At 44.0% G+C, this 12,103-nt stretch overlaps 1 protein-coding gene across 2 annotated transcripts in view; it reads right to left on the bottom strand.

Annotated features, from left to right (window-relative positions):
• Window positions 1-3,698: 3,698 nt before the first annotated feature.
• The window catches only part of LCMT1 (leucine carboxyl methyltransferase 1), a 1,102,354-nt gene continuing 1,093,949 nt past the window's right edge, over window positions 3,699-12,103 (bottom strand). For both annotated transcript variants that reach the window (XM_069647366.1, XM_069647364.1), the window contains one exon: window positions 3,699-3,941. In XM_069647366.1, coding sequence (XP_069503467.1) covers window positions 3,919-3,941 — 23 coding nt within the window. In that variant the 3' untranslated portion in view covers window positions 3,699-3,918. The remainder of the gene's footprint in view (window positions 3,942-12,103) is intronic.

Below are 12,103 nucleotides of genomic sequence, written 5' to 3'. Positions count from 1 at the left end.
CCAAATCGGGCAGAGTTTCTGAAACAGCACAACCCATTATCTCTTTTTAGTCAACTAATTCTCACATAGTTCAAAAAAGCAGGCCAATATATTACCTGAACAAGTATCCAAAAACAATCACAGGGTAAAATCCCAAAGGGTCCAAAATATTCACAGGGTTAAATCCCAATGTTCACAGGGTTAATTCCCTTCTTGCACTGTTGTACTCCTCCAAGCGCTTTTGTATCTGCAATACTCATCGGGGAGGCTGAGTTGCCATTCAATTCAGGTGAAACTAATATAAATGCAGTTGCAGTCCCTAGGAATTATGGTCAATGTAGTTAACCGATTTAAACAATTCAGGTGACCAGTGAAAGACTCCCCTCCAACACACACATCATACCCTTAGCAGGGTGGGAAGGGGGAAAACCATGATTATGGCTCTCCAGTGTAGGGCAAAATAACCCTGGTGCTGCAGCCTCTGGAGTCCGGATCTCCACAAATCCGGACTTTCCATTATCTGACCTCTGCCTCCAGGAGGTAAAAGGGTCACAAAATTCTCCCCATTGGTGGGGCGGGGGGGTAAATCAGATAGTGGGCAGGGAGAGGGGGAGGACAGAGGAAAGGGTGGAAGTGTGAGACATGGTCAGTAACATGACCTTGTAAAGAGGGAATGGTGGCTCTTCTCAGCCTGGGGTGGAAGACCTATCAGGGACGAATCTACAACTAATGCTGCCCCAGAGGGTGATGGTAGCAGTTGGGTGGGCTCCAATTCCTGCCCCCCCCTTTGCCAGCTTATATATGTGCAGTACCAATTGAATCATCCCATGCCTTGGAATACAGGTGCTGGTCAAGTCTAATCTTTCTTTTCTAGAGAAGCACCAGACAATGGAGAATACCACCCACAAGCCAGATAACCACTAGCAGCCCAGGCAAAGCCTTCTGAACACTCTGGCAATGGCAATGGGAAAGAGCTAACAGGAAGTTGGCCGGAAGCCATGCTCACCGGTCAATAATCCTACTAGAGCAGGGGTTCAGACAGCACAGCGGGAGGGAAAGCAACAGATTGAGGTGCTCAAGCTCCTATGTGGCCGTCTTCAATGCTGCGCATAGCACACCAACTTCGGTCTGCCCAGGAATGAGATGGTGCAGGCACCCCAGATCACCAGGGATATGAAAGAGAACCCCACCAAAGAGAGACTGGACATACCTTAGGGGAGGCCTGGCCAGACCACCTAACAGGAACTGGGACATTGTGCAAGAAGAACCACCATAATTGTTCTGTGGCGGCCCGCATGGGAAAAGGGGCAGGCGCAAAGCACTTTATGAATGTTTTCTTATATGCAACACCTCCTGGATGGGGAACACAGGGCAGATTGGCCAGCCATAGCAGACCAAACAGAGAATAGGAAGAAGGTTAGAAGAGACCCCAGGAAGCAAGAAGTTGTGGGTTGTTTCGGTGAGGTCACAGGAGGATTTGGTGGGAGATCAAGACACCAGGAGGAGAAAGGACTGTGGAGTGGACGGGAATTCTGGAGCAGGTGAGCCTAGTGGTACTTCATTGTAAGTGTGCGTGAAAGTCTGGACCGTGAAATTATTGGAGGGAGTGAATGTGAAGTGGTTGTGAGTGAAATGGGGTAACTGAGAAGGTGGAGTGGAGTGGTAGTAGTAGTGTGGAGGATGCAGTAGTATGGAGGAGGCAGTAGCAGTGTAGAGGAGGTAGTAGTAGAACACAGCCAGGAGTAGTAGTGTGGGGGATAGAGTACTAGTGTGGAGCAGTGAGTAGTAGAATGGAGGATGTAGTAGTGTGGGGTAGGGAGTAAAAGTGTGGAGAAGTTGACAGTAGTGTGCAGGAGACGACAGCAGAGTAGAAGTGGGAGTAGCAGTATTGAGCAGGGGCTAGCAGTGTGGAGGAGGAGGGTAGTAATGTGTAGGAAAAAGTAGCAGTGTGGAGGAGGGAGTAGTTTAGGGAGTAGCAACAGCAAAAGATGAAGGCAATGCTTAGAAGTAGTGACAGACATTGGCGGGACAGAGGAGGAAAATACAATAAAGGAGGTGGGTAGAGTTGGAAGGAAGGCAGTAGTAAGAGTAGTAAAAGGGAACCATATGAAGGAGAGAGGAGTATGGGGGTGTGCTAGGAAGATGACCAAATCGTGGAGAGTGCCTGAAAGGGCATAACCTATTATCCCTTATTAGCCAACTAGCCACATGATATAGCGGGGTCAGTCAAGGAAGACTCTGAGGGAGGTTAGATTGATAAGGCATTTGGCCTTTAGGTTTTCAACACCAGTGCAAGTCAGATTTTAGACAGAGGGGGGGTCAATATTTGGTATATACTAATTTGGAGGGGGTGGGGGTAGATAACCCTGGGCTAGGGAGGTTCGTGCTTGCTAGACGAGAGAGAGAGGGATGGTCCTAGAGCCCTGGAAAAGATAATTTGATAAAAACTTTTGAACCGTCATGGGAATTGGGAGTATTCCTTGAGCCAGCTCACAGGATCTAAATGCAACTCAGAATCACCTTGCTGTCAATTAACTTCTTAAAACATGCTTCTTTTCAAGACCTTAAGGAACAGCCATATATTCTTAGAAAGAGGAGCTCCCAGTTGGGTGGTTGTGTGAGTTTCATGAAAGATTCAGAACACAATATCATTGTTCAGAAAAGAAAGAATTAAAAATTAAACACATACTTGTCCTTCAACGAAGACAATCTCAGGCCTATTAAGTCTTATCATTGCCCTAGTTACGACTATACACCACATATCCGCAAATGGATTCTGATTTACCCCGCACTTGTCCTTAACTGAGGACCTTCTGTCAAAAGCTGACCCATGCCTTAAAAGGTCTCCATTGGTGCAATGGTGCCCGCACAACATAAGAATACTGGACCTATTTAAGGCATGAGATGTTTAGAAGACTCCGAGAGCAACTTCTGGCGGGAGGAGGGAGGGGAGAGGGAAGGGGGTAAGTTCTATTGCCATTGTATGTTTTGAAAATGAAAATAAAAGTTATAAAAAATAAAAATAAAAAGGTCTCTGTTGGTAGCTACCACATCCACATAATCCCCTTTATTTAGGGCTAACTTATGCCTTTCTCCTCTGCATGTGGCAGATACCCATCTTCACTCTTTGCTTGGTTCAGTTCAATGTACACACCCAATGTACGTATACACAGACACACACACACACACAAATATACACACACTCACTCACTCACTTCCGCAGGCATAACCTTCCTCTACTTTGGAGGGGTTTAGAGATTGGGGACAATGTTGCAAACATTTATCACATCTGCTGGATCATGTGAGTGCATCTAGTGCATGTACAAGGTAAGACCCATGAATCCTCCTCTTCCTCCACTAGGGAGTGTGATCCACATATTTACCTACTCTGCTAGAATTGTTTTGTTTGTGTAACCTACCGCTGAGTGCTGCCCCATGCATCCACACCTTTACTACATACTCACCCTCAGCAGGAGGTAATTCCCTTCATCAATTTGCTCATGCAAAGCAATATAATCACCTTGTCTAGAGACCACTGAATAATTCTGTTCTCTGCAACATTCCAACTTCTTCGGTAGGTGGCTCTGTCTGAATTAGAGGTGAGCAGCAAGAGGCGGAAAAGGGCAGAGAGGGAAACATTTCTCAGCAGAAGCTTTTGAACTGAATGTTGAGTCAAATGGACTGTTTCCGAAAGAAGGTATCCACAGGCCATGGACATCTCAAAGTCAAATAAGAATTTATTAAACACACAACAAATTATAGGCCAAATAGGAGAGCTGTCAGTTTGCTTCCTTCAATCCTGGCACACGTGATGAAGGGGAAGATAGCGGTCAAGGTTGGACAGCACATGCACACAGTCCACCGTGAGCCTTTGTAATGTATATCCTTGTTAGGCAAGATGCAATATTCTAGGCCCTGGCCATCATGGATCCTTGAAGACTAAAACATAATGTCGGCCAATCCTGCAAAGAAAGGGTATGAAAGATTAATTTAAACCCATCATTCGGTTGCATTTTAAGCAATACATAAAAGCATATGTTCCCATACATTGCAAGACTGGCTTTACTAGAGAGCCACGAGAGCGATGACTGCCGTAATTTGGGGGATAGGTGCAAGAATGACGTAGTTTACAGATGAATCAGAGTCCTCTTTTGTTTTAAATTGTAAAGGAAAAGCCAGTCAATTCTCCACTTTTCAAAGGAATATATATTTCCTCAGGACTACTGCGGCAATGTGATATCGCAAAAAGTGTGGATGAAGGACACCCAGCCAGAGCATGGCTACAGGGAAATATTACTGAAATGAACTAAATGAAGTCCCTGTCAGCAAAGGAAATAAAGACTTTGAGGGGCGCCAACGGAATCTTGCACAGAAACAATACCTACATTTACAAGCAAATGTAAGATGATTACTTTGTTTTCTTTCAATGAAACATCTTAAAGTGTTGAGATTGTTTGTTTGTGGAAATTATCCCAAGCTGAAGTGAGAGTACTAGAAATTGAAGCCCACCAAGTATGACCTGCCACTACAGAAGGCAATGAAATCAAAATAAGCCTCTACGTATTAAATATTGTTCTGGAAGTGGAAAACTAACACCCATCGCCCTTTTGCTCTTCGATGGCATGATAATCATGATAATTGAAAAGATTGTCACACTCCAACTACTCGAAAAGATTGCAAAACACAACCTAACTCAATAATGCCAGAATGGCTTCTTTTTTTAATATATCTATAGTTATAATCATTTACATTGTATACAAACAAAAACAATCCAATTCAAATATTAAATGTACAAAGTAACACTCGGATCAAACCCCCTCTGGCAACAATTGAATCTTCAATCAATCCAAATAACAATTTTTAAATAACTATACACAAGGCTCGACAGTAAAGATGAAAGCACAGTACAAGCCATCCCATAACATATCATTCCTAGATATAACAACAACAACAAAAGTCAGCCCATCCTGTACTGGCACATCACCTGGATTTTTCCAGCTCAACTAGGCATATCAATCAAGGTACAAGGCCCACAACTCTCGATTGCCCTCTGGCCATCACTGGGAAATGGACCATCTTCCTTTCAGGAGATAGCTGAAAGTATCACTCTTAAGGCAAACCATGGCAATGTAAGTATTTATGTAGGTGATTAATATAGCATAAACCTAGATGGAAAGAACAAAGAAACATGTACAGTAAAGGGAGTGGAACATAGTCAGGGGGAGGATCATCTTGTTGGTCTATGGTCCTTATTTGTCGATAACGTGTTCCTTGAAGAGCATCATCTTCAGCACATTCCTGAATCACAGGAGAGAGGGTGCCATCCTGTTATCAGGAAGGTTGTTAAAGAGCATGGGAGCATAGCAGGAGAATGCTTGTTTTCTCGTCCTCCCCTTCTGCCACTTCTTGGATTGCAATCTGGCAATATCTTGGCTCCTGGTGTTGTGTTGACTTCCAGAGGTGGTAATCTTTTCAGCGAAGCATAAAAGCGTCTTGGACATTAGAACTTTGTAGGTGATGCAGGTGGTCTTGAAAGTGATGCAAGCCTAGGGGGAAACCAGTGTAGTTCCTTGGGAGTGGGGGAATGTGGTTTATTTTTGCAACAATATGTGCTGCCGTGTGCTGGACAGCTTTAAGGGAGGCCAAAGTAGTGCACCTGCCAGGAGAATGTTGCCAGCTCCCGGTGGGAGAGCACGAGGGCCTTGATGACTGATCAGAATCAAGAGTCAACCTAGGTGTCTGGAGTCATTTTGTGATGAATGGGAGTAGGAGGTAACTCAATCCACTACGTGGACCATTTTGATTACCTAGGTACTTGAATGACGGCTAACATATAATAGTGTAATCTAGTGCACTGCAGTGGCTGTGTGATGAGGAAGCCTTCAAGTGCAATGCTGGCCATTAAAGTCATATGACTGCAGAGTCTGCACTTAAGACACTGGTAGTGTATAGATTCCAAGCTTGCGCTGTTGCATTATATGGTGCGGAACTTTGGGGTCACGTACCTATCAACACCATCGATATGGGGGAAAGAGTTTTTTTTTAAAGAATCTGTTGCACCTCTCAAGATGTTACCGATCCATTATGAGACGAAGAGAAATAGTGTTTTTTTGGTTCTGCATCATCAACAATGAAGAATTAAAATTTCATCAAGGTGCCCTCCAAGAACGTATCTACCAAAGTGAGTCTGTCCAGTGGAAGTGGATTTCTTTTAGTGAAGCTCTTTTTTGTGGTTTAGGTCATGGGAATTTATGGAGTAGTAACATAGATAGGCCACCTATGTCAAGTTACAAATTGAGGGCACTTTTCGATGACTAGCCAGTGACTAATTTTATTCCTGGCCCTTTAGTAGGGGCTACATCTATTCAATATATTTGTTTTAAAATATCATGGGGCTGTAAACCTTACATTAGTTGGATGTGGGCTCTCTATGCAAGATTTAGGCTTAATATTTTACCTCCTGCAAGCGTAACAACTAAATGAAATATATCATCTGTGGATACCTATTTTTTTGCGTTTCAGTTTCTATAACAATTACACATTTCGGTGACCCTTACAGAACAAACAATTGGCACAGATGTTGCTACCTTTAATAACCGAACATAGAATACCAAACTCTAGGGAGGCTTTAGCTTTATAAAATTAAATATCAGGCAATGTCTAATCTTATTCTTCGCAAAGATTTTAGATTTAGCTTGGCACAAGCATAAATCCTATGCAAAATTCATTCCTTCACATTATTATGTATTTTAAGGACATTTTAAATATATTATTTGGGAATTTAAAACGTTTTTATTGTTATTGCTAATTATGATGTATTTTATTGCTTTTATGAATATGTATTTTTATACGAATAGTATGAATGATAATGATGACTCATCTGAAGTCTGAGCTAGGATTAAAGGGTTAGATTTGGCGCATGGATGAGGTAGTACTTTTCTGTTTGCGTTGTGTTGCAATTAAAAGTGAAGCTGAGGGACCATTGGTAACGATGCCGGTGCTTCAGTTATTTATGTCGGGAGGGGCTTGAACTACCGGCAGGTCAGGCCTGCGTGTAATTCACTGCCCCTACCGGTAGACTTGTAGTTTGCCAGTCCGGAAAAGATGTCGGTAACAACGTTACCGGCACCTTATTTCCAGACCGGCAAACTTATAATGAGGGCCTATTTATTTTATTTATTTATTGTTTACCTTTTCGGTGCTTACACAATAAGAAAATACTGTTTCAAAGAGCCCACAGGACAAGGGCGGGAGTGTTTATAGTCATAATTTCGAAATCAAAAATTTCGAAAGTCGAAATAAAAATGTCGAAAAAAATAATGTCGAATTTATTTTGTATGACTTTTTTTTCGAAATGGGGGGGTTCCCCCCCCAACCCCCGTTTTTCTTTTTTTTTTGTTTTTACCTATTTTTTTTATATAAACTAGAGCCCAAAAAAAATAAAAAAAAAAATAATTCGACATTTTTTTTTCTGACATTTTTGATTCGACTTTTTTGCCATTCGAAATTTTGTATTCGATATTATGACTGGACACCGGGCGGGAGCACGGGAGGGATATACATTAATACATTAAAACATAATAAAATAAGAGCAGTGAGGGGAAGGGGAAAAAAGGACAAACCTACTAAGCCTTGTGAGTATTCAGAACGTGCAAGTGCAGCAAGGAAGAAGGCAGGGGGCCAGTGCTGTGGGGTCCGAGCTCCTGGGTGAGCCACAGATGAAGTGCTAAGAATGTTGAGTGCTACATGGCCTGGAGCCGCAAGGGGTGTAAGTTCAAGCCACCAGGGCGGAGGGTGTAAGTGCAAATAGACAAGAGCTGGGCCTATTGGGTAAGAGAGGTCAGGGCACCGACAGGGCCTATGTGTCCTAACTGGATTAGCAAGAGTACTTGAAATATGTATATATTGTGGGCCACCAGAACATAGAAACGGTTTATGGTCTTTGCATCAAAAAAGATGCATTGAAAAGACAATGGGCCTCATTACGTGTTAATCCCCATTCTCATCGAGTCCTATTCCCATCGAGTCCTATGGGACTCGATGGGAATGGGGATCATGGAAACACGACAGCATCTCGTAATGCTGCCGGTGTTTTCTCGTCCGCCTGCAGGCGGTGTTAAACCCGCCAGGTCAAACCTGGCGGGAACATCACCTCCCACCTGCAGGAGTCGGGATCAGGCGGTCAACAACGGGTTTACCGCCACCGTTATTTCCGGACCGCCTGATTTGTAATGAGGCCCAATGCATCTAAAAATGTTTGTCTAAGTAAATGCATCGAAATTCTATGTTTTCCATTAAAAGTACATATCCATCGAAAAATGGCAATGGCCAATTTCCATGGATATGTACTTTTAAAAGTACATATCCATCGAAACCTGTACATCTAAAATAGCAATGGCCAATGACCAATTTCCATGGATATGTACTTCTAAATGTGAAAAATAGCATTTCAATACATTTATTTTCTACGTTAAAACGTTACATGGAGCTGTCCAGTGCTGATATTTCGGCACTGACCAGCTCCTTGTAATGATTTAATGTTTTTTTGTATATATAACCCAAACCCCAACCATGACCCAAACCCTATTAAAAATACTTTCCATCGAAATCCATCAAATTTTATTTTAAAAAAAGGTAAATTCAATGAAAAGTCCAGATGCCCATAGTAGCAGGTGCTGGACTTTAAGCTTCTCAAACTTGTCCCACCAAAGCAATGATTACAGTATTGGTCATTCAAAATCACGTGCCATCTTGGACAGAGTTTGCAAACAAGACTTGTGCTAAAGTGGACAACCCATACTATTGCACTGAACGATTCTCAACAATATGCAGCCGAAGCATGTACAGCCAATACTTGTAATTTGCCAACCGCAAGCTAACCAATGGCACTGGAAGATTGAAAAACATAGTAAAGTAGCCCTGTCGGCAGTTAAGGACGCTCCATAATTTGCACTATGTGAGCATGGAAAGCAGTACTTTAGGAATCTCAATCATAGGCAATCAAAACATTGGCACCAGCATGTATACATTTTCCTCCATGTGCCACTGCAGTATGTGCAACGCCAAACTGCATGGTAATCTCCTTAACCACATCCCACCACAAATAGTGAAGAAGAGAAGTGACTCAGTCATATGATAACAGAACACAGGCAGCAGTGCTCACAGCTTCTCGACATGTTTCACCAAAATCACTGGGAGCTTCCTCGGAATATCTTGCTAGGGTATCCAGTGGAAATGTTGGCATGGAAAAAGTCACCAGGTGTGATATTAACCCAAAATTGTACACTGACTACAGTCCAGCACTTCCCCCAAATATTCTAAGACTGGAGGTTAGAATAGTAAGTAACATCAGTGGTAGAGTATGTGGGGTAGGCTTTTAAGGAGTCAGGGAACGTTTAAGTTACTTACCTGTAACTATTGTTCTCCAGCATGGGTCTGGCATGGATTCATATGCTCGTGAATATTTCCCCTTGTCAGGCGGGGAATCCTCTGTAAAAGTAAAAACTGTTTCACTTACAAACTGTATTTCCCCTCTTAAACCAATCACAATCCTGTGGGTCATACTGCCCCCTTCCATTGAAAGTCCTCTCCCTAAACCCCTCCCCTCTGGCAGCCATCTTCAGATTTGGTAAGCACTTAAAGTTGCAGTATGACCAAGAAGAGCTGGAGAGGGGTCAGAGGGAATGTTTGCATGTGAATCCATGCCAGACCCATGCTGGAGAAGAACAAGTTACTTCCTACCTTGTAAAGTTCTTTCGACGGGATGTTCCTCTGACGTATTCCTTATCTTTGATAATACATTTCCAGCTTGCTGGCCTCGGAATTTTTTTCTCTGTAGAGGGCGCTGCGCGTCAACGTCTGCCGAGTCGATGTCCTTCGACGGCCACCGTATCGGCGCCGACGTCACCATGCACATAAATAGCCACGCGCGGCGTCCGTTGCTCAGTTTCGTTTTGTAGCATAAGAAAAGTCATGCCTGAATTGGTTATTGACCTTGAAGGAGCGTAAGCTGCAACCACAAAGGAAGTATTACTGCGGGGATGGATGGGAGGGGCGATAAGGAATACGTCGGAGGAACATCCCGTTGAAAGAACGTTACAAGGTAAGAAGTAACTTGTTCTTCGAAGGGATTGTGTCCTCCGACGTATTCCTCATCTTTGATAGACTCCCATAGCAGTGGCATGTAATTGGAGGTGGGAGTAAGAATGTTATATATCCCTTAGGGATGGACCGAATGTAATACGGCCTTGCCAAATCTGGTCTCTTGACTAGGGGAGGAATCCAGGTTGTAGAATGTATGTGCGGACGACCATGTGACAGCCGCACATATGTCTCTGACCGGTACCCCTCTTTGGAGAGCCGAAGAGGCTGCGATACCCCTGGTTGAATGAGCCCTAAGATTTTGGGGTGGCTCTTTCCCTGCCAGTTTGTAACATTCCAAAATGGCCAAAATAATCCACCTGGAAATGGTTTGTTTTGTTATGGGTAGTCCCAACTTATGACGTGAGTATCCTACAAACAGTTGGTCTGCTTGCCTAATCCTAGCCATTCTGTTGATGTAAAAGCTTAGAGCTCGCCTTGGGTTCAGCCTATGTAGCCTTTCTTCCTCTTTCCCCGGATGGGGAGGAGGGTAGAACGAAGGTAAGGTAATTTTCTGAGTAATATGAAATTCAGAAACCACCTTTGGGAGGAAATTAGGCTTCACCTGTAGGACAACTTTGTCCTTGTGGAAAATTGTATGTGGAGGTTTACAGGAGAGAGCTTGTAGCTCGCTCACCCTCCTAGCAGATGTTAGTGCTACCAACAGGACAGTTTTAAGCGTGAGAAATCTCAGCGAACAAGAGTGAAGTGGTTCGAATAGAGGCCCATTAGGAAGTTTAAGACTAAATTTAAGTCCCATAAGGGAACCTGGAATGGTTTTGGAGGATAAACATTAGTTAATCCTTTGAGAAATTGTATCACTAGAGGTAGTTTGAAATACGATGGTTCCTCCACAGTGCGCTTGAAGATTGAAAGCGCTGCGAGATAGCCTTTTACAGTGCCAACTTGAAGGCCTGAGTTTGCCAAGTAGAGTAGAAACGATAACACGGTTGGTGTACCACATGAAAAAGGGTCGATATTCTCTTCCCTACACCAGCTGCAACATTTGTTTCAACGGCAGCGGTATAAAGACTTTGTTGCTGGCCTTCTGGCCGAAAGCAACACCTCTATGACGTCATCAGGGAGATCCCAATCCTTGTACCTCACCCTTTCAGAAGCCAAGCGTGAAGGTTGAGGGTTCTGGTATCTGGATGGAGAACCTGACCTCCCTTCTACGAGAGAAGATTCTATTTGAGTGGAAGACGGATTGGAGGGCAGATGGACATATCTAGAAGGTCGGGGACCATATTCTCCTGGCCCAGTCCGGGGCAATTAGGATCATGGTTTTCCGGAATCTTCTCAACCTCCTGATCATTTGAGGAATAACAGGGACTGGTGGAAACGCGTAAAGGAGAGGAAACTCCCAGACCACTACGAACGAGTCTCCCAGAGCTCCTCTCGGGGGAAATTCCCTTGAACAGAACAGATCGCACTTCCTGTTGGTGTTTGTGGTGAACAGATCCAGCTGAGGGGTTCCCCAAAGGGCGAAGATCTCTTGAAGGACTTCCTGACCTAGCTCCCACTCGTGGGAGACTGTGCTCTGCCTGCTCAGAGCGTCCGCTGTCAAGTTCTTCTCTCCGGCTAGGTGGACTGCCGATAGAGAGATTCCTTCCTGAATTGCCCAAAACCAGAGCTGCATTGCCTCTCTGCACAGTGGCAGTGACCCTACGCCTCCTCTTTTGTTGAGGTAGTGCATGGCCACCGTGTTGTCCGTCATTATCAGGACATTTCTACCCTGTACTGATGGCAGGAAAGCTTTCAGCGCTAGTCTGATCACTCTCAGCTCCAATAGGTTGATGTGTTGTCTGGACTCCGATGGAGACCAACGACCGCTGATGGTCAAGTCGTTGGCATGGGCTCCCCACCCAGTGAGTGAGGCGTCTGTGACTACTGTTATCTCCGGCCATGGTTGCCAAAACAGTTCTCCTTTCAAGATGTTCTCTGGATAGGCCCACCATTGAAGGTCGCGGGCTACTTTGTCCGG

Source organism: Ambystoma mexicanum, chromosome 2q (genome assembly GCF_040938575.1).
Source record: "Ambystoma mexicanum isolate Mex_15411 chromosome 2q, UKY_AmexF1_1, whole genome shotgun sequence".
NCBI lineage: Eukaryota > Metazoa > Chordata > Amphibia > Caudata > Ambystomatidae > Ambystoma > Ambystoma mexicanum.
The sequence above is the reverse complement of the archived record's forward strand: the minus strand, read 5'-3'. Positions and strand labels throughout refer to the sequence as shown.